Genomic DNA, 23,491 nt, shown 5'->3' with positions numbered 1-23,491 from the left:
GGTAGTAGTCGAGTGCGTCAGAGCCAAAGAGAAACTACGCGTGAGCGGCGTCGGCTCTTCCATCAGCTACCGACACTCCCTGGCACCACTGCGGTTCCGAGTGGGGGTGCCGCCACGATTGGGAACAGCAGCCCTTCCATCAACTACCGATGCTCCCTTGGGCGCTGAGTGTGTGGTTGAAAGTAAACAAAAAAAAAACTTGGACAACACCTATTAAGAGTAGAACGTGAATGCGTTATCGGTCCGCCGCCGCTTATCAGCATACGCAATCTGGGGCCACGTGTGGGGAGTGGGTTAGTGCTGGTTTGCTGCTTATCGACAGCCACCATCGGCCGGCCGTCTCGCACAGGGCGGGGATGCCGGTTCTGCGCGTTGACATAGCCGCTGCTCAAGGCCAGCACCAAGAGCGATGCGATGGAGCCGCGCAGCAAAAATCCAACCACACTGATATCTCGTTTGTCTCGTCTTTGTTTATAGTGCGATGCTTTGGTTTTGATTTTAAGTCGACCCCCCCCCACTTAGGATTTTAAAATTTTGAAATATAGGTCGACTTACAATCGTGTAAATACGGTAGTATGCGCAATAGGATTATTTTATGTGCACTACGATGCCCAGCCAACTAAGAGGGACAACGGCTGTGGACCCACAAGTCTGCACCAGTCGTCACATTTTGCGGAAGCTTACTATATTGCGAAGCCTGGCACGTTATGCATGAACCACTTCAGCTGGGACATCTGAACAACTTTAGTATCGTTATAAGCTAGTCCATCGTAAGCATTGCATATACTACTGTATGATGCACTACGGTCTGGCATTTGTTCATGAATGACCTGGCACTGATAGTGTACTCTGCACATTGTAGTCTTAAGCTTGCAGTACTGTGTTTTACAACTGCTGATGTGCCGATGTTACAGTGAAGCGTCATTCAGCTCAGGAGCACGAACGACGCAAGCACCTGTTTGTGCTGCTCATAGGGGGCGCTGTAAATCCATTGCGCTGTGAATGGTGCCACTATCATTCCTCCTTCAACACAGGTGCCGAAGCAGCAAAAAATGGAAAACGCACCCCTAACTACTGTCAAGTAGAAAGTCCGAGTTGTCCGAAGGTTGGGTTATTCACTGACAATGAAGGAGCAGCCGAAAACCATTTGTGTGAGAGTATATTTACAAGAAACGTGGCAACAATGATCTGTTTCTGAGACGAAAACTGCGTGGCAACGACTGTTTTTTGCCACTGTGTGAAATGCTTTAATGCGCATAGTCTATTGGTAGCTTCGAAAGTAGAACTGCTTCATAAGTGTAAAGGAGTCCGCTGCCTCTGATGGTGTGACATGTGGCGTGACGTATGGCGTAGCGTGTGGTATGATGCAAGAAGGCTTTGCTGCACGAGCGGTGAACAACATGTGACCAGCAAGCAGTTTCGGCTTGCTGGAAGTATGGAAGAACCACATGTACAGAAGCAGAGGGAAATGCGCAATGGCGATGGAACAGAGACGTTTTCAAAAAAAGAAAAGGTGTGCGACACGTCAGTCAGTGTTCTGAATGGTGCACAGTTGTGCTTGTTTCACAGAGTGGCTGATGCATGACTGAAAGCCACCGTCGCTGAGGGCTGGCGGCAAAACTACAGCGCTGGTCTAGTTCTTGGCCTTGTGATGGGGGGGTCCTGGCAAATATTGTCATGCTCATTAGTATGTGCAAGGGCTACAACGTAATGTGCAGTTCAGGCCTGAGGACTGGTAACAAGGGAGTAATTACTCATTTACATCCACCCGAGCACAGCCATACGGCTACAAAGGAAAGCTATACAGCTTACTCAGAAACTTCGCAGTGAAAGAAAAATTTGTCCTGGTCCGGCATTCGAACTCCGGACCTGGACGCATTTTCCTTTCACTGCGAAATTTCTGAGTAAGCTGTATAGCTTTCCTTTGTAGCCGTATGGCTGCGCTCGGGTGGATGGCAATGAGTAATTACTCACTTACTACACAAATCTACTCCACCTTGGGGGATTCCCCTAAACATTTGACCCCGAGGACTGGTATTCGGTCTATTGCTCGCCAAGCAGGTCAAGCATTGACACAGTGCCCAGTTGAGAGAGCCCATCCAAATTAACTAGTGTGAGCCCTGCCGAGTCCGAATTAACAAGTGTCAGTCCCATAGAACCACGTACGTGGGTCTTGGGCAGGATCTTGGTGGCGGCCTGAATTTTCTGCATTTCCGAATTAGAATTGGTGTCGTATTAACTGCATTTTACTGTCCTTTATGTAAATGGCACCTTTGAGTTGCAACGTCCTTTGTCTTTCTCCTTGACAGGTCCATGCCGACACAATGGCTGCAGAAGAGGCATTCATGGAAGAGTTGGTGTCCATTGCTGAAGAACAGCATAATTCTTGGAAGGATCTCGAATCGGCATTCAATCAGTCGGTCTGCATCGTCAACTACCTGAGAAGTGCTGTCCTATGAGTGGCCTGAATGATCAGGACAGACGTTTTTAATGTAAATATACAGCACTGTAAATACAACATGGAATCGTGACCTCTGCATCAACCACTGTGTTGCGAAGCTTCCAACTTGGCTTTTCAAGCCCATCATCGTCATCCTCACCACCACCAGCCTGACTATGCCCACTGCAGGGCAAAGGCCTCTCCCTTGTCTATCCAATTAACCCTGTCCTTTGCCAGCTGCGGCCACAATATTCCCGCAATCTTCTCAATCTTATCTGCCCACCTACTAGCTTTCTGCCATCTCCTCCTGCGCTTGCCCTCTCTTGGAATACACTAGGTTACCCTTAAAGGTGCACTGAAGAGGATTCTGAACATGTCTTTTTGCCGCAGGAACTGGATCCACACGTTCCTAGCATTCTTAGAAACAGTGACTTATTGCCCTGTGTGGCCGATTTCCCCAATTAAAACAAATTAACGTCCGGCTCCCGCCTTTTTTTTTTTAATTCTGCCTCGTACGGTGGGCGGAGTCGACCAACACGTGGAGCGCCTTTCACCCAGTCCCGTGGAGGCTTTGCTTTCGCTTTATTTTGTTTTTTAGGTTTCCATGAATAAATAGTTTCATTCGCAGATAATATAGCCGCAAAATAAGCCCGAAGAAATAAATATACGAGCGGACTATTTGCTACTACGGACTACTACGTATTACTCCGCCGATGGCAGAGCGGCAAGCCGCCACGGGACTGGGTGAAAGGCGCTCCACGCGTTGGTCGACTCTGCCCACCGTACGAGGCAGAATTAAAAAAAAAGGCGGGAGCCGGACGTTAATTCGATTTAATTGGGGAAATCGGCCACACAGGGCAGTAAATCGCAGTTTCTAAGAAAGCTCGGAACGTGTAGATCGAGTTCCCGCGGCAAAAAGACAAGTTCAGATTCCTCTTCAGTGCACCTTTAAGGACCAGCTGTTATCTTGCCTTCGCTTTACTTGCCCTGCCCAAGCCCATTTCTTCCTCTTGATTTTGATTAGGATGTCATTAACCTGCGTTTGTTCCTCCTGATTGCTGATTACACAAGCATCTGTCTGGCCCTTAATGTGAACAAAGACACATTTGCCCAAAACACGGCTCAACAATTTTTCCCTCATCGCTACTGCACCCCTGTACCCTCTCCCAGCCGTTTTCTGAGCCTGCCCGATGATATCACTGCTGACCTTACCATGGCAGACCTATTGACCTTCTTTGGACGCCTAAAAACGAACACTACGCCTGTACACGGCGGCGTACCCGACTCCCTGTTCTGCAACCTCGAAGGACCAAGTTTACAGGCCCTTCTTGATGCATTCAACGAGGTGTGATGCTCTGGAATCATGCTGGAAGATTGGAAGCACTCTATAGTTTTCCCCATACCAAAGTCAGGTCAGTGCCAGGTATCTATTGGCCTTCCGCCCTATTTCTCTTATGCCAATGCTATGCAAGCTTTATAAACACATGTTCGCTGCATGCCTTTTGTGGTGGTTTGAATCTCATGGCTGTTATCCGGAATCTCAAATTGATTTCTGTCCATTCATTTGGTCAGAAGACTGCCTTTCTGCCTTGGATGCTGACATACTGCATCATTCTCCCTAGAGTGGTGTTGTTCGTACAGAGATCGCAACAGAATTTACGAAGGCATATGACAACATCCTACATTCCTCCATACTTGACTCCCTTCAAACTCTGGGTCTGCCACATGCCCCAAATCGCTTCTTTTTCTCCATCCGATTTCTTAACAAACTGAACCTTCAGTGTTCACGTACCATGGCGTACCAGAGGTGTACCACGGGGCTCTGTCCTCGCACCCAAATTATTTAACATGGCCTTCATTTCTCTTGTTTGAGGCTTAGAAGATATTCCTTCTCACCATGTTCTTGCGTACGCATGCGACATTACAGTGTTGCCATCCAGCGGTGTCCCGCCTCTTGATCCGACTCCCTCGCCTACTAAGTCATGTTTCATTCACATTAGCCTTCACAATAGACTAGTCTCCGATTCCCAGTGGTGAAACAGTTTGAATTCTTGGCCTTCTACTTGATACACCAGGGACAAGCATGCTATGGCTGGGAGCTGTCTGCAAATTGGCTTACGCCATGCTTGGTCTCATCCGCCGTATTGTTATGCGTTCTGGCAGTGCCCCAGCCAGGTATAGTGTACCAAGCATAGTTCCATCATTTCGCCCGTAAACAGTGGTGGGACTCAGTTAAGGCTATTAATTACGAGGTTATGCATACCATCACTTGTTCCCTTGTCTTACACCAATAACCATAGTTCAAGAATGTGCTAAACTTAATACACGCATTGAAGTCATCGAACAGTGCGAGGCTAACAGAGCACATAAAGAATCCCTTGAGCTTCACTGCTTAAAGACTGCCCCTCCCTGGTCGTATTGTCAGCTTACTGATAACCGCTCCACTGCAGCTCCACCGGTGTCAACCTCGCACTCGCCTCGAGGGTGCATACTTTACACTGACACATCATATACAGAACAGTGGGGAGTTGCCACTGGCTACAGCGAACCCCATCCAGACTTCCTCGTTTAAAGCATACTGCGGCTACACCACCCCTCCGACTTTGGAGCTTCAAGCTATCTACAGTACTACTGCCTCTCTCCCCTGTGTCCCCACATTTAATGTAGTTCACCTATCCACAGACTCCCTCACGGTCCTCGAACAGCTTAATGCTGTTCGTAACACGTTTCATATTGTACAATCCTTTCATCAGCTTTTCTTGTGATATCCCTGTCCTGTACACATACATTGGATTCGCGGCCATGCCCACAACCCACATAGTATGCACATGGATATGCTATGACGCATCTTGATACAGCAGACGTCCTGCCACTTTCTCCACTACCCCCAGATCATCCCCTGTCGCTTGCATCCGAAACACATGTCCGGTGGAAGCGAATAAGTCCACTCATTCCTCCGTGCTCGCACCCTCTCCCCAGTCTTACTCGGGAGGAGGAGGTATCCATGCGCCAGATTTGGGCAGGGCTGGCTCTGACCCCATCTGTCCGTCATCGGTGGCGTAACAACCAGCTACCAACGGCAGACAAGTGCCCCCACTGTGGCGCTTCACCGGATGCGCGTGATGTGCGACACTTGTTGAAAACATGCCCAACCACTGCTTCTGTGTGCAACCACTTTTCCAGGGAGGCAGGCCTGTGGTGTAACCATGAAGACGGCTACAAGATGTGGCCATTGGGCAGTCGATACGTCTTCCCCAACGAAACTCGCCTGGATTCCTCCTTTCTATATCCTCATCCCCCTTTCTAAAGCTATGCTCTGAGGCACACTTGTCGAATAAAAAAAAAATCCCAGAGTTGTCAGCCACCTTTGGAGGGAAAAGGGAACAGCAATACATAATTGTGCTAGCACCTTGTTAAAAAAGGTGGTATGATATGCAAGCTTTAATATCCCAAAGCTGCATCTGAGTTACGAAAGATGCCACATCCTTGGGAAAGAAAGAAAAAGGGCCTGCGTATCATGATAAAAGGTTAGCTACTTCACCATGTGCAGACTGTTGCCTCAGTCAAAATTACCTGATCCGCAGTTCTGGTATCGGAAAATGGTGACAGGGATGAACCGGCGTCTTAATGTTTGTGGTTGCTTGCGGCTTACATGTGCTCTCGTCTGATGACATGCTGGAGCTTGATATGAATATTGTTTACATTTCAGCAAAAGAGGTGATATCATGAACTGGTCACCTCATAATCAGTGAATATCGTGCTGCCCTGCTATTCAGATGCAGTTGAGAAGTGCTCTAGGATGTGTTGGCCTAGTTTACAAGCTTACCCAGGAGTCGTCAGAAAATTCGTGTGTGATCTCAGACGGTGTTGCTTCTGCTGAAGAGAGAGGGTGACATGCTTCACCTGCTCACTACTGCCGTGCAACGTATGTGGCACAGGTTTCACAACACTCACTTGTTACATATGCTCTACTTCCCTCTGGAATATAGACACCCTTGCTCACCTAGCTAACTGCAGTACTAGGTTGGTGGGCTGCCGTTGACTTTAGAATATTGCTTTGTACCCTGTACACATTTGACACGGCATAGAAAATGTTGAGGGGGGAAGCTGGTCTTAGAAAAAAAAAATTTGTGAATGAAGTCACAATAATGGCATCTTGAAGAAACATGATTCCAAATATGTAATTTAATTTTATGTAAAACAAGGCCTTGTGAACTTATATATATGTTATGCAACTTTTTGCCGAGAGCTTTCAATAAATTTTGCTGCAGGAAACTTGCTAGGACGCATGCCATTGGCTTGCCTTGACATCAGACTATGCAATAAGGGCAAAACTATTATTCTGCCCATCATAGAAGTTGAGTTACAGGGTTTTGAATTTGCCATTTCACAAACGGGAAGAAACTGATGATTTCGAAATCCCATAACTGACCTTCCATAACAGGCAGGATGATAATTTTACCCTTACTGCATAGCCTGATGTCAAGAGAAACCAATGGCATGCAATCTAGCAAGTTCCCTGCAGTAGAATGTCTTCCAAACCCTCGGCAAAAGTAACCCAACATACTGCATAAGTGCACAAGGACTTGTTGTACATAAAACTCAATTACATATTTGGAATGAGCATGCAAAAATGCATGTTTCTTTAAGATTTCATAGTTGTGTCTTCATTATTAAAAATTTATTTCTAAGACCCTCTTCCCCACTTAAAGGGACAGTGAGGAGAGCTCTATTAATATTTTTTTTACAGCAAAATCCGATAGTTCGGCATTTCATGGCTTTGCTGCCTCTTGGCCGGCAGCGAAAGATGCATTTATTTCTAAGAAATTTGGATTCGAAGTTGAAAAAGTTTTTCCCGCCGCTCTGATTCAAACTTGGGATTCTCTTATGACGACACAGGAGTAAGTGACGTGAAACATGACGTGCACATGACGTAACGCAGACTCCGCGATTTCTGGCGGCCAGCAGTGCGGCCTGGCAGCAGCCGAACAGAAAGCTACCGCCGGCCGCACGTTGAAGGCATCTATCGGCTATTGCGGCCGTCGCTACCGTCGCTTCGTTTACCTTTGCACCGGCGTTTTGCCAGCGTTACGATGGATCCAGTTCTCCAAGTCGTCAACGAAGTTCTAGCAAATAGACACCTTTAGAATAACGTGTACCTTGTTACCGCTAGCGGAATACCGGGAGCCCGCATACGGCCAGTGAGCAGGCGCTGATTGGTCCCGATGCTGCAGGTGCGCGCGTAGCAGCCGGGTACGTGGCGCCATCTGGCGACGTCAAGGAGATTTGCGCATGTACTGGCTGCGCCTCAGTGATTCGTGGCTTCTCGTGTTCTAGTGTTGCTAGAAGCATTGGTTCTAGCAACACTGTTTTGTCCTATGACGTCATCACGCTTGTACTTGCGAGTTTGGCCTGTGGCGGCGATACCTGTATTTTGGTTCTTGCTCTTTTCTACGTTACAAGAGCTTTGTTGTCAGTATCAGTGGCGTTTTTGTAACCAGGAGCTGGTATTCTGTCGATACAAGCCAACTTCAATTTCTCCTCAGTGTCCCTTTAACTAGTAATGTCGCTTCATGATTATATTCTTTCCATCGTTGGTGCCACATGCCTTAGACACCTTTCACTCATTGAATTCCATGGAGCATTCTACCTCGCAGGATTGGTCACTTTTGCTTTGGCTAAAGCAGGATCTTTGTTCTTTTTAACTTTTCATGACGGGCACAAACGGAACACGGTGCCGTGACATGGTCGCTACAGAAGATGCATATAAGTTTTGTGCAGTGTTGCACGGAAATTTTGCAACGAGTAGCACAGCGTCAGGGTCACAGCTGTGGTTTTTGTTGCTCTTTCCAGCTGCCACCTGGAACTGGTAGTAGTTGATTTCATCCATGTTGCACAGTTTTATCATAAAATTACATTTCCCTTTATTAAATCACAATCGTATTGCATACTTGCTACCAATAAATAGTGCCTGCTAGCTCCAGCTCACTTGCACAAATGGGATCACGACAACTTTTTGATGGGTGCACTTTCCATGTGTTAAAAGAAATAAAAGTTAACGAAACAGCAACAAAAATGAAACGGCGTAAAAACTTGCGTGCAATGAACGATACTGTGCACATCTTTGCATAATGGAAACAAAAATGAAGTCCACATTATGAAGACAGAACAACAAACTTATGGGTGCAGGTTTTTTTCAGATGAAGATGTGGAGTAGTTTTTAAGTTTCATATGCACGTACATTTTGGGCTGCAGACCAGCCATTGATGTGTGAATCTTGTTTTTAAAATTTCTAGCATGATGGCAAACTATTCCATAATTTTGGCGAAGTAGCTCGGCATGCCAGTCAACAATTCCTCAGGATTGACCACCAATTCCACTGAAAAATCTCCCAACATTTAGTCAATCCTGGCGGAGCTTTTCGCCAGCCAGTAGTTCACAATTAGATGACGAATGCGGTCACAAAAAAGATGACAAGGATGAGCGCAAACTTTCAGTTGCAATTCGATAGAACCCACTGCACAGTGTGCATGTACAGTCTTTGTCAAAAGTAACCAGGCTGCATGTTTTGATTCTATCTTGTACAGTGGAGCCCTTACAGCTTTCCTGAAGCTGAAATGGTCATTAAAGGTAAGGACTGGGAGTCTTCTTACCTTCCAACAACTTTTGATCTTTAGGAAAGCCACAAGGGCTCCACTATACAAGCTAGAAGCAAACCATGCAGCCTGGTTACTTTTGACAAAGACGGTACATATTCGCAGGAATCTAATTATTAAACCCCAGTTGAAAATTTACTCATCCTTGCCCTCAGTCTTGTTGTGTCATCATTTCAACCGCAGTTTCATCACCTAATTATTCAACCATTCTTCCTCACAAGCATGCCTTCTTTTTTTTATATAAGATATGTCTAATCTTCAATGTCCTGCTCAGTGAATCAACAATTCGATTTCACAACATGCCCTCTTTTGGGACAATGCACCTGGGGAATAATGGCTTGCCACTCTTGGGCAACTATGCACGACTTTTAAAAGCACTGCGCATATCAAAACAAGATTTTAGCTGCATCCTGCGATGCCGCACTGCAGCTAGAAAGTGTTTAAGTAACCCCACACCAGACTCCGAATCACTGCCTGCCCTCATCTCCTCGTCAAAGGTATTTTGATTGGCCAGGCAGGTCTTATCATACACTGCAGAGTTCCCCCGCCACTCCCAAGCCCCACAAAGCACCCAGTGGGGGTCCGAAGGACCAGGAGAAGCTCTACCTGCTCATCTCAGCTGTAACTCTAGCCGTGTGCCAACTCGCCTGTGTACTTCCGAGGAAGCAGTTGCGCTCGTCTAGGCGCTCGAACAGTGTGCCACGAAGCAAACCAAGCACAACCTGATCAGGTTTAGGCCTCGTATCCTTGAGGCGAGTTTCAAACCGTTCCGGAACAGCAGCGTCGCTTCCTTTGCTCCGTGGCATACCATTCGAGCATTGGACGAGCGTGCTTGACAGCCTGTACATCCAACAACTCCTCACATTAGTACCACACCCGAGTCCTCGGTGTTCCGAACAAAAAAATGACCAGGTTCAGCTTGTGCAATACAAGCATAAAAACACACTATACAGTGCAGCGAAATGAAATGGCTAATGACTGAAAGTGGTCTATCTAGCTCTGCGGCATTGATATAAATGCTTTCGCAACCTGCGCGTTGCAAAAAAAAAAAAAGCCAGGTCCATCTGGCACCCAAGCAGCCCTTGTGATTGGCCCAATACTGGTATTATATTGGCAAAACTGGTCCTACAAAGAACCTTTCCAATACTGGGCCAGTTTTGCCGACATACTGCCGATATCGGCCCGATTACCTGTGCTGCTCAGGCACATGGTATTAGTAGCGACAGTACAAAAGCACAGCATTTACGCTTGAAAGCAGAATAAAATACAAGGAACGGACGGGATGTGCACACACCATTATAAAAACGAGGTGACAGTGTGACACGACATGCTCTGTTTCAAGAATAAAGATGAGGAATGGTGAAAAGAAAAAAAAGACAGATCAGCAGTAGTCGGAAAAAAGAGGGTGTTTTGTTCTTTGGGCACCTCAACTACGCTGCCACACCATCCACAAACGGAAGAGATGTATGTGATGGGGGGGGGGGGGGGGGAGTAGGCAACAAATGAAGCAAGACAGCAAGCAACAAGGCTACAGGTCACCCCTTTTTTAAGACAGCAGACACAAATTCCCCCCCTCTCCTTTTCTCTTCACCGCACAGCACTGCGTTCGGGTTCCGACACAGCGCAATAATTTGTCACACCTGTGACGGCAAAACGGGGGAGGGGGGTACAAGTTCGAGAAAGGCACTTCCTGGCGATAACACTCCTTATGCGATCGAAGAACAGTTTGCCACTGCAACTTGCAGGGCACACAGAGCACAGCTGGTTGAAGTCTGGCTTCGGCAACACAAGTAGGAAAAACCGGTGTGCTGTGTTTGAGGTGGGTAGAAGTCTTCCACCAGAAGACCGCTGCAGCAGAGACTGTGCGAGCACATCGTTGAGGCACTGCACCTCGCATGACGACAAGGGTGAAGACTTTGTACCGACTTCCTTTGTCTTGCGGTCCTGGGACACACAGCTGTGTTATCCTACAGTAACCTTCACATACTCTTCCAAAACAACTGTCCTTCCAATTTTGCCGTTTACTGACTGTCCTACTTTTGAACAAAAAAAAAAACTGAAAAACTGGTTCATACTGCTGATGCCTATGCATCCTTCACATACGCTTCCAAAAGAGAACTGTTCTTTAAATTCTGCTATTTACAAACTTTTGAAAAAGAAAAAAAGTTAAAACAGGTTGATACTGTTGATACCTACGTGAAGTCATAAGCCATGACAATCCAAAACTGTGCACATTAAAGGTGCACTGAAGAGGATTCTGAACTTGTCTTTTTGCCGCGGGAACTCGATCTACACGTTCCTAGCATTCTTAGAAACTGCGACTTATTGCCCTGTGTGGCCGATTTGCCTAATTAAATGGAATTAACGTCCGCCTCCCGCCCTTTTTTTTTTAATTCTGCCTCGTACGATGGGCGGAGTCGACCAACGCGTGAAGTGCCTTTCAGCCAGCTCCGTGGAGGCTTTGCTTTCGCTTTATTTTGTTTTTTAGGTTTCCATGAATAAATAGTTTCATTCGCAGATAATAGAGCCGCAAAATAAGCCCGCAGAAATAAAAATACGCGCGGACTATATGCTACTACGGACTACTACGTATTACTCCGCCGATGGCATAGCGGCAAGCCGCCACGGGACTGGGTGAAAGGCACTCCATGCGTTGGTCGACTCCGCCCACCGTACGAGGCAGAATTAAAAAAAAAGGGCGGGAGCCGGACATTAATTCGATTTAATTAGGGAAATTGGCCACACAGGGCAATAAGTCGCAGTTTCTATGAATGCTAGGAACGTGTAGATCGAGTTCCCGCGCAAAAAGACAAGTTCAGATTCCTCTTCAGTGCACCTTTAAGAAAAAAAAAAAAGTCAAGACAAACACAAACACTGGGTTAAAGCTGGCAGAGCAGATGGTCTCAAGTCGTGGCCAACCAAAAATATTTACACTGTACACTGCTAGGAAAGATTCGTACAAAATGACTTCCGACTCTTCAGACAATAACCTGCATTGGTGTAGCACTCCCAAAAACGGCCAATTTGTGTCAATACTAGGTTCCAATAGTGTGCCAATCTGACATTTGGTCGCCCCTGATGCCACATCTAGCACACGAATTTCGAAGGAATACGAGGCTTGCCACTAAGATGCACTCTCCGTTTTGACCAAGTGCGTTAGTCACTTGCCGACAGCACTTGTTTGCGACTTGCTCTCTTCAAGGACGCCAACAGTGTCCCCTCTCTCTCTTCCCATTAACTTATCAACTATCACTGGTCAGGATAACACAACACCCCAGCCCTCCTGCACACAACTGCTGCGTTTGATGAAGCCTTGACAAACGTGCTCCCTACCAGCGCACGTGGCAACGCACACTGTCTTTCCCGCTGCAAGCCTTCCTTTGTGTTCGCCACCTGCTCCGTGTGCATCGGCTCGACACACCGAGCATTAAGTAATGAGCGCAACGTGGCGCGTCACTCACAGAGGGCTAGACACAACCCTCCACTAACACAGCACCGCAGCAACTCGAAACACTGTTCATCCTGCGGAGGTGACAGCGCTTTGGTCCCAGTTCTGTGATTCTTCCGTCTCTTGGCTCCGGTGTTTGATGGTGGTGGTGGCAGGGATGGATGCATCGGTGATGAGGAGCAGAGATTCTGCGCACAGGTGCGCCACTGGGTGTGTATCCACTGCACGTCACTCGTCGGGGATTGCGGTGTGTGGCCGATCGGACTGCCCCACGATGGGCTGTGCTGTGGGTGCCGTGGTGACCAGGCTGGTGGCGGCCATCTTGTTCAAGACCTGCACGGTTGGGACGCGGGGTTCAGCACCTGCCACAACGACTGAGTAGCAATGGCATATTGCTAGAAGTGTGAGGTCGCAGCTGCGTTTCAGTTAAGGGGGGACACTGGTCTTGAAAAAAAAACTTTTATTAATGAAGTCACAGTTACGACATTTTCAAGGAATATGTATTTTTGTGTGCTGGTTCTAAATATGTCATTTAATTTCATGTAAAACAATTCTTTGAGCACTTATGCACTTTTTATGCTAGTATTTTGCAGAGAGTTCTGAAAAAAATTTGCTGCGGGAAACTCGCTGAAATGTGTGCCATTGGGTTCTCTTGATGCCAAGGAATACAATAAGGGTGAAATTGTCTTCCTGCCTATCATAGAACTTAAGTTATAGAGTTTTGAAGTTGTCGCTTCAGAAATGAGAAGAAAAGTGTGTATATTCCTGTTTCTGAAGTGGCAGCTTCAGTACCCTATTACTCAAGTTCTATGAGAGCCAGGATGATAATTTTGCCCTTTATGTATTCCTTGGTGTCAAGAGAACCCAATGGCATGCATTTCAGCGAGTTTCCTGCAGCAAATTTTCTTCAAAACTCTCCGCAAGATACTTGCATAAAAAGTGCATAAGTGCTCAAGGAATTGTTTTACATGAAATTAAATGACATATCTAGAATCAGCGCACAAAAATACATGTGCCCTGAAAATTTCATAACTATGACTAAATTAATAAAATTTTCTTTTCAAAACCAGTGTCCCCCTTAAAGCAAAATGCAATAACACTCGTGGGCTGATATTTGAGTAAAAATCATTTGTAGTCACATGAGAGCCCAGATGCATGTTTTGTGCATAAAAATTCATTACAGGTGCACTGAAGAGGAATATGAACTCGTCTTTTTGCCGCTGGAACTCAATCTACACCTTCCGAGCATTCTTGGAAACTTCGAATTATTGTCCTGTGCGGCCAATTTCCATAATTTAAATAGGATTAAACGTCCCGGCTCCCGCATTTTTTTTAATTCGCTGCGGACGGTAGGAGGACTCAACAAATGCATGGAGTGCCTTTCAGGCAGTCGCATGGCGGCTTTGCTTTCGCTTTTATTTTGTTTTTTAGTTTTCCATGAGTAAATAAATATAGTCAGAGGCTATATAGCCCCAAATTAGGCCCACGAAATAAATATACACTTGGACTCTTTGCTTTCTGCTACGTATTCCTCCGCCGATGGCAGAGCGGAAAGCCGCCACGGGACTGGCTGAAAGGTTGGTTGACTCCGACTGCCTGTGGCAAGTTCAAAAAAAGGAGGGAGCTGGGACGTTTAATCCTATTTAAATTGGGGAAATTGGCCGCGCAGGACAATACTTCGACGCTCCTAGGAATGCTCGGAACGTGTTGATCCAGTTCCCGCGGTAAAAAGACGAGTTGAGATTCCTCTTCAGTGCACCTTTAATGTTGGTGTAGTGATGATAGAACAGGTATTTTGTAACATTAATGGATGTTACAAAGTACCCTTACAACGGTGTACATCACAGCCCAGATGCAGATTTTGTGCATAAAAATCCATTAATTATGTTAAGAAGCACCTGTTCTATCATCACTACACCAGCAACATCATAATAGCTCTGCCCTCGCACCGAACTTGAAGCTGCAACTGGCAATGAAAAGTTCCTGTCTGGTGCGTAGAAATGCTTATTTCGTGCACAGACGTGCGCCCGCTTGACAAGAGCGCTCGAGCAGTGTGCTTTGTGCCTGCACAGTTTGTAGGACATCTATCCTACTGCGCTCACGTGCAAGTATCTCTCACACTCGGTAGTACCTGCTTTAAAATTGACTCTTTTCCTCCAAACAATACCGCTTGAGCACTCTAGACAAGTAGAGAAATGTGTGTTGTCTACTGTAGTGTTGTATCACTATGGCTGTATCACTGTCAGTGTTGTATCACTATGGTGGGCAACACTATGCTGAAGAATGAGAAAAGTGGGCAAGCATGCAACTTAAAGGGACACTGAGGAGAGCTCTATCGATATTTTTTTGAAAGCAAAATCCGACAGTTCGGCATTTCATGGCTTTGTTGCCACTTGGCCGGCAGTGAAAGAAGCATTTATTTCTAATAAATTTGGATTCGAAGTTGACAAAGTTTTTCCCGCCGCTCTGATTCAAACTTGGGATTCTCCTATGACGACACAGGACTAAGTGACGTGCACATGACGTAACGCAGACTCCGTGATTTCTGACGGCCAGCAGTGCGGCCTGGCAGCAGCCGAAAAGAAAGCTATCGCCGGCAGCACGTTGAAGGTATTTATCGGCTATTGCGGCCATCGCTACCGTCGCTTCGTTTACGTTTGCACCGGCGTTTTGCCAGCGTTATGATGGATCCTGTTCTCGAAGTCGTCAACGTAGTTCTCGCAAATAGACACCTTTAGCATACCGTGTACCTTGTTACCGCTAGCGGAATACCGGGAGCCCGCCTACTGCCGGAGAGCAGGCGCTGATTGGTCCCGATGCTGCAGGCGCGCGCGTAGCTGCCGGATACGTGGCGCCATCTGGCGACGTCAAGGAGATTTGCGCATGCATTGACTGCGCCTCAGTGATTCGTGACTTCTCGTGTTCTAGTGCTTCTAGAACCATTGGTTCTAGCAACACTGTTTTGTCCTATGACATCATGACGCTTGTACTTGCGAGTTTGGCCTGTGGCGGCGATACCTGTATTTTGATTCTTGCTCTTTTCTACGTTACAAGAGCTTTGTTGTCAGTATGAGTGGCGTTTTTGTAATCAGGAGCTGGTATTCTGTCGATACAAGCCAACTTCAATTTCTCCTGAGTCCCTTTAATGTCCCTGACCAGTGGCAGCTTTAAAAATACTTCGCCAGGAGCACAACACCTTTTAAAGGCGCACCAATGCCGGTTGAACAAAAAATATTTTGGGCCCCCTTGACTCCTTGAAGTACAAGGGACATGTATGTCCTCGATGCTCACCATTTTTTAAGGAGCAATGGTGATTGTTTTGAAGTGAGCGCGGCTGTCATCGGCAGCTACATGGTAGTTCTGTCGTGTAACGCGCGTGGGTTGGTAACAAAGAGTTCTGGAGAAAGTGCGCCAAGAGGTCGACGAACTGTGTTCTCCAGTCAAATAAGTGCTATTTTGGACAGAAATTCCGGTTTGTTTAGCATTGTTTTGCTAGCATATACTGCTAAGCCCTTAATAAACCGCCACGCATTGAATATAAATGAATATTCACGACAAGAATTGTTTTTAGGCACATTTTGTGTCCTGGGACATATTTGTCCCTAAGTGTATTAGTAGAGCCCATTTTGGCGTGCTGGCCTGTCAGTGCTTGCCTTCCCAAATTTTGGAAAATGTGCACAACCTACAGAAACCGGAAGACGATTTCTTTTCTTTCATGACAAAAGGTCCGAGAAGTAACGGCCCCAGTTCAAGCTTATTTTGCATTGCTCGGGAGTGTCATGAAGACATCGCTTATTCCTCGCAGCAAATGAGGAGATTTGTCAGATTCTGTCTGCTGATGAGAGTGATGACAAAACAGCGTTGGCTTTAGAAGTAGTGGACGTTATGTCTTTAGAGGACGACATTGATAACGTCGGTTGGTTTGGTTTATGGGGTTTAACGTCCCAAAGCGACTAAGGCTATGAGAGACACCGTAGTGGAGGGCTCCGGAAATTTCGACCACCTGGGGTTCTTTAACGTGCACTGACATCGCACAGTACACGGGCCTCTAGAATTTCTCCTCCAAAGGAATTCAACCGCCGCGGCCGGGATCGAACCCGCGTCTTTCGGGCCAGCAGCCGAGCACCATAGCCACTGAGCCACCGCGGTGGCACGGATTGATAACGTCAGAACAGAGAACATCCTGAGACAAAAACAACCACAATGGAAGCGAGTGAAACAAGGGGCGGCAGAGTCGTCTCTGCCGATTCCGCCTGAAAGAAACCACAGAGGAGACTCAGCCAATCTCCTGGACATGGGGAAAGCTGCATGATTCCAGGGATTTCACTACTGATCCTGATTTTCGGCACGGTGAACTGCCACTTCCTATTTCAGAAGAAGCCGACTGCGTTGCACCACTTGATGTTTTTTTTTCGGCAGTGGTGAACTTCGACAGCCTAGTTTACGATGTGCTAATCAAGGAAAGCATCCGCTACTGCGAACAGAAATGAAAGCTATTTTACAACAAATGATGAAGAAATGAGGGGATGAACTTGGTGATGAGCTACCACACACTACCTACTATCAGGAGTTGCCAGTCAGCTCAAGTAGACCTTGGCGTGGAATATATAGCCAAAGTTATGCCACTGCACCAATTTGAAGAAATCCGCTTTGCACTTAACAGACCTTGTGTACATGAAAGGGTTGGACCAAGCTTGTGCAACAATGCATGCTAAACTCGTGAAACTCTTTGCTTTACCACACAAATGTGATTCGGTAGTACCGTATTTATTCGAATCTAGGCCGATAGTTTTTTTAAAAAAACGAGATGTAGAACTCTTATGTCGGCTTAGATTCGAGGATTTCGTTTCGAGGTTTCGTATTCGTAAAATACGAATAAATGTAGCACGCAGGTGGCGCCCCCACAAAACGCCAACGAAAGACAGCACTGTAGCCGTTGCTATCCGTAGCCGATACTGATCAAAGCACACATGAGCACTGGCTGCCATTTTGGCCTTGTTCTGTTCTCGTGCGATGGCGTGAGCACATTCGCAGCAGTGAAGTTTTCGTGCGTGGTTTTTATCACCAACACCATGGCACCAAACAGGCGGTGCCATTATAGTGCCGCCTTCAAGCGGAAAGTTATACTCGCTGCAGAGCAGTCGTCAAATCTTCAAGCCGGGCGGGACTTCGGCGGCTGATCCCGGGCTGGCGTTTGGGCGAGGAGACATATGCAACGCCAGCCCGGGATCAGCCTGAGCGGGTTCCTGGCAATAAATGTCGTTTGCGTGCTGTACCTTTTGTTCGCAGTTGTTTTTTCGGCCGGCCTACAATCGAGGTAAGTTTTTTTTTTTTCTGTGGCCTTCAACTTTCGGGTCTCGGCTTAGAATCGTGGCCGGCCTAGATTCGAGTAAATACGGTAGGCTGATGAAACAAGAATGTGGACCACTGCATATCATTATCATCTGCCTTGTTATGCCTGCTGCATGACAAAGGTCTCTTCCCCACTGATCTTTTAAGTTCACCTGTCTTACACCAGCTCCAGCCATGCTACACCTGCAAAGTTCCTGATCTCATCTAGGCTACTGGACTCCATGCCAACTGCTACAACTGCCTTCTCTAGGAATCCACTCTGTTACCCAAATGGACCGTCAATTATCTGCACAAACCATTACAACTATTCCAACCAGTTCCAGACACCATGCGAATGGCACAAGTCTGGTGTCAACAGTGCGGATCAACGAGGGCGACGAGTTGGAGCACTATAAAATTGCTAAGCACTTCGGCAGCTAAAGTGTTGAGAGGCGAAAGCCAAGGACACTATGCCCTAACGACTTCCGGTGGATATGATGGAACACCGTTCTCGTGGCTATATCGATACTCATAATTGTACATCTTGTTAATTACGCTTATTTACACATTTTTCCATCTAATCTGACACAAATCCAACGTTTTCCCGACCATTCTGTGACAATTTTCACTATGCCGTGACGACTTCCGGTGGATGTGACGCCACACAGTTCCCGTGGCTATATCGACGTTCACGCTATTTCGATGCAATTTCGACATTTTTGCCTATAATTAATTAACTAATTCCTCTAGAGTCATCGAACTTGGCTTCCAGGTTCATTTTTTCTTCTCCTATCTGAAGCAACCATTGGTTTTCTTCTATCTTTCTTAGTTTCCGAGATAAGCACATGTGACACGGTTTGTTAACGAACGACAGTGTGGGCCTTTACCTGTACAACGCTACCACCGGGTGGTGCCGGTGGTGCTGTCACCGCGGCCTTCACGAGACTCGGTCTCGCAGTGGTGGCAATGAGAGGGAGATCGTCTTCGTCCGAGGAGCTCGCCGGCACCGCCCAGAGCCGATCGCGGCCATTTTCACGCTTGGTGTCGGAGGCCGGGGTCGCCGAGGTCGTGCCGGATGCCTCGCGGCCGTTCTCCTGGTGGGCCCCAATGAGCTGGCTGGTAAGCTGCAGGGGCAGGGCAAGCCGCGGCCGCTTCGCCTCACTTGGGCTCGTGGACCGGTCACGCGGCTGCTGCGACTGCTGCTGCTGGGAATTCTCCTGCTCGTCCAGGAACCGGTCCATGTAGTCCCTGCAGAGTGTCCACACACGTGTGCTTTTGAAACAAAACGGTGCCAGTCTGTCCTTTCACTCATCACCATCATCATTAGCCTGACTACGCCCACTGCAGGGCAAAGGCCTCTACCATGTCTCTCCAGTTAGCCCTGTCCTTCGCCAGTTGCGGCCACCGTATCCCCGCAAAATCTCATCCGCCCACCTAACTTTCTGCCACCCCCTGCTACGTTTGCCCTCTCTTGGAATCCACTCCGTTACCCTCAAGGACCAGCGGTTATCTTGCCTTCGCATTACATGCCCTGCCCAAGCCCACTTCTTCCTATTGATTTCAACTAGGATGACATTAACCCGCGTTTGTTCTCTCACCCACTCCGCCCGCTTCCGATCCCTTAATGTTACACGTATCATTTTTATTTCCATAGCTCGCTGCGTTGTCCTTAACTTACGCTGAACCCTCTTTAACTATTACTATAACGCACTTTGCAGCAGTCAACCAGAGTACAACCTGACATTACACTATGGACTTTTCCTGCAAGCACCCCAGGATCATCGGGTACCATGCAGAGAGTCTCTGCAAATGGCTAGCTGAGCACCTTGGTCACGGGAGTCCTGTGGTACTTTAGGTAGCTCACTACTGCTTCCTGCTATATACAAAAGCTTAGCTCTACTGCATCCAACTTGATCGCTATACACTTCTACCAAGCCTCGCCCACAACTGCATTCCTTTGAGGCCCAGCCATCAGCCATCAAGCCTTTCACAGACCAGAGAATGACAAAATAGGAATCATCCTCCACAACAATACGACTGCAAAGGTAGCCTTTGCATACAACTATGAGAACCACTGTTCAATCCCTGGGAGCGTGACCTGACTGGAGGATACTCTGGAGTCTTTTTCGTGGCAGTGCTTACCCTTGAGAACTTTTGCGGTGGCTTCTATCCACTTTGCACACAAAGTACTTGCATTCTTTGCCTCTGTTAGCCAGTAATACCGTGACCTTGAAGTTTATGATTCATAGTAGAAATTTTTCCAAAACATTTTCAACTCTGGAACCGAAATATACATTAAATGTTTATCAATAAATTCGCGACTGCAATGAAGTGCCAAGAAGACAGTCGCCACACTGGGCACTCACGTGGTTCCCGGATGCAGGGCATATTTCTTCTTCTCGAGGCGCACCTTGCTGGCAAAGACGTCGTGCCGCTCCGTTTTCTTCCACAGGTAGTAGAAGTGCACCAACTCACCAACCGAGCGGGTGCGCACCTGCACGCGTGATTGGGCGAGGCCGTTTCACTACTCAACTCTGCCGCCCCACGCTTTCCTAAAGAACTGAAAGTCGCTCATCGCTTGGGCTATCGTTGCGTTTCCGAGGCTGCACCAACTTCCCCACTCCTGCGCCACCTGTCTCGCAAAGTCTACAGGCCGGTGGAGCGCCCACAACCAGAGTGGTGGGAGAACATGCTTCTCTAGATAAACCAGCCATTATCTACAACCATTCGGTCCAGGTTACGCATGAACATGACAACTCGACAATTGAGCCTGACAACTTGACCTGACAGACGTTGCAACCACTATTGCAATAACAATGGACAAAGAAAAAGCCACACCATTTGCAAGTAAAAAAAAAAAATTTATTTCTGGGGCAAAGGTTTCATATCTAAATGCTAAGCAAGATGAGAGGTGTGTAATCATGCAGAACACTTACTTTTTCTGGTTAGTAATTGTTCTCTTGGGGAGGTGTATTCAAGCAAGAAAGCTGATATAATTAGAATCAATTGAGAGTCTGCTTGTGAGTGGACCAGTATTTCACACACCTGTCGTCATTGTACCTTTTTCGCAGTGTCGTACTGTTACCAAATCAACTACGGTCGAACCTGGATATATCGAATTTGAAGGGGGCCGCGGAGTCGATAAATTGATGACCTGATATATAAAAAATGGCAGCAGAGAAGGTTATCTGTAGCCTGGAGGCAAGAATACACTGCACCCATGTGAGTGACACACTTCTTTGTGCCGCCCACCACAGTGTTGGCACTGCACCGCTCACTATAATAGGTATCGCTAGGCCTAACCTGCTTCACATTGAAGCTGCTGCAGACGGTGCTTTGGAATCAGCCACTGCCTATCATAAGACAGCTAATCCACCAGCACAATACAATACTTGCTCACGCCTTTGGCAGAGATGCACGCTAGGCGAGGGCAGTTACTAGGCTATAGTTGGTTAAGTTGGCTTCACTGCATGCCAGCAATGTGGCGTGGGGAATAAGCACGAGAGACCGAAGGCCAGCCTCACGACGTTAACCTCGTCATGTGGTTTTACAGTGACCAGTCTCCGCGCAAAAAGTGATTGTGGGAGCGCCGTTAAGAGAAGCATCGTTTGCATAGGCATATGCGCCGATTGATATATCAAATGTCCTACTGAACGCAAGTTCAATAACCCTTGAAAACAGTACTGCATGGGATTTTCAAGGGCATGTTCTGACCATTCGATATAAAGGTTAATTCAATGTAGCCGGCCTATATTGATTACTTCATTAACACTATGCGTCTACCACTATGCACTGGTCACGGCAGGCATAAGGCAAAGACAAGATCACAGCACACTGCCCACTGTGCTGATGCAGCCAAAAGCAACCTTGCTGGAACTGAAGAATCAACCTCAACAAGGACCATCAGCATTCCCGAGCCAGTGTTCACAGTGGAAAGTTTGGCAGCATCACTGCTTGGTTCCGTTTCACTCCCAGTCATACAATCAGAGCTATAGCCACTCCTCCATGCTACTGCTTGGGCAAAGTAAGCGCTTGATCTTTGAAGGTTTTCGGCTGACCACAGTTCTTTCCTGAAGTGCGCAAGCCAATTTGCACATGACAAACATTCCCTGATTGGTCAGGAAAGGTCACGTGACCCTGTGACATCATCACAACCTGCCCTGATGGGTCACCCTGATTGGTCAAAAGAGGTCACATGGCCTATGACATCATCACAACCTGCCCATTGTTGCATGTGGCAGCCTGGCCACTGAATTGTGAGCAACCTGCCTGAAGGTAAATGAACATTCTAGAAGGAGATGATTCGTGCATACCATATAAGGGCATCAGAACTGCTTTCAACCAGAATTTTGACAGGAAAATCGCAAGAACATCAGACACTCACTGTAGACACCACAGCAGACAACCTAAATGCTAAGGCATTTTCTTCTTCAAGATTGTGTATAAGAAGACCCCAAGTTTTTTTAGTAAATGCCTGCTGCAGAGAGAGGAGAGTTCCCACCTTGTGAAGCTGGATGAGGTGGAAGTCCTTGCCGTACAACCGGAGGCCGCTCTCAAAGCTCCGGCACTCCTCCTCGGACCACAGGCTCATCTCTAGAAGAGGGCAGGTAACGGGTCAGGTGCTCTGCTACCTTGAGGCACCCATCTACCTAGAGCAGTCCATCTCAATTACGACCGTTTCAGATATGTCCACTTGGGACCGATGCCTTGCTGCTTGGACTGAGAGCATTCAACTACCGCAAAAACCGTAATATAGGTCTAACTTTTTTTAAAAACTTGGCAAAAAGTCGACCCCCGTCTTATATACCGGTCATTGGCGGAAAAACTACGGAAGTCTTCATCATTGTGCAACCGGTTGAGCTTCACCCTTTGTTTCAAGGTAAGGGTGTCTTTCGGTATTTTTGCGGTTGAAAAAGATTTTTTTTTCATTTTTTGAATTGGTTAGTTGAGGGTCGACCTATATTCCGGTCCGACCTATATTCCGGTTTTTACGGTAGCCACCGCATAAGTACCGAGAATTATGCCAGCTTCTTGTGCACTGCCCAGGCGTTAATAGACACCTTTAGCATACCGTGTACCCTGTTACCGTTACCGGAGTACCGGGGGCCCGCCTACCGCCGGTGAGCACACGCTGATTGGTCCCGATGCTACAGGCAAGCGCGTAGCTGCCGGGTACCTGGCGCCATCTGGAGACGTCAAGGAGATTGGCGCGTGCGCATTGGCTGCGCGCGGTCTCCCGCTACTCCGGTACCGGTAACGGTAACACTGTACACGGTGTGCTAAAGGTGCCTAATGAGCGACTGCAATTTTGACCCAAGAAAATTAGCTTCTGAATTTTCGTTACATAAAGTTCAAAAACCAACACGGAACCCTGGCAAAATGTTTAGGGGAATCCCCCAAAGGGAGCAGAATTTGTAATAAGGGCGTAATTACTCCAAAGGAAGTGTGAAGCTAGGTTCAAAAGAAGGTGCAAGACAAGGTTATTCGCATTTCACTACAGCTAGCATTTCTTTCCCACACGTCTCTACAATACAAAGGGAGCTTGTGGAATTTCAAGCACTGACTGCGTCACTTCTGGGAGATAATTTGAGGTACAACACACAAACCATGTACACA

General features: G+C 47.2%; 1 protein-coding gene and 1 pseudogene across 2 annotated transcripts in view; one reads left to right on the top strand and one right to left on the bottom strand.

Annotated features, from left to right (window-relative positions):
• The window catches only part of LOC149367023 (WD repeat-containing protein 36), a 63,298-nt gene extending 60,755 nt beyond the window's left edge, over positions 1-2,543 (top strand). The window contains exon 20 of the mRNA XM_089553611.1: positions 2,310-2,543. Within this exon, the coding sequence (XP_089409737.1) occupies positions 2,310-2,459 (150 nt within the window). The 3' untranslated portion in view covers positions 2,460-2,543. The remainder of the gene's footprint in view (positions 1-2,309) is intronic.
• A 9,317-nt stretch (positions 2,544-11,860) lies between these two features.
• Positions 11,861-23,491, bottom strand: part of LOC149367022 (mesoderm induction early response protein 1-like) — a 31,373-nt pseudogene continuing 19,742 nt past the window's right edge. The window contains exons 11-14 of the transcript XR_016284448.1: positions 22,377-22,468; positions 20,242-20,369; positions 18,763-19,123; positions 11,861-12,877 (exon numbers count right to left, since the gene is read on the bottom strand). The product of XR_016284448.1 is annotated as a mesoderm induction early response protein 1-like (transcript). The remainder of the gene's footprint in view (positions 12,878-18,762; positions 19,124-20,241; positions 20,370-22,376; positions 22,469-23,491) is intronic.

This window comes from Amblyomma mixtum, chromosome 1 (genome assembly GCF_055824585.1).
Source record: "Amblyomma mixtum isolate Tamu chromosome 1, ASM5582458v1, whole genome shotgun sequence".
NCBI lineage: Eukaryota > Metazoa > Arthropoda > Arachnida > Ixodida > Ixodidae > Amblyomma > Amblyomma mixtum.
The sequence above is the reverse complement of the archived record's forward strand: the minus strand, read 5'-3'. Positions and strand labels throughout refer to the sequence as shown.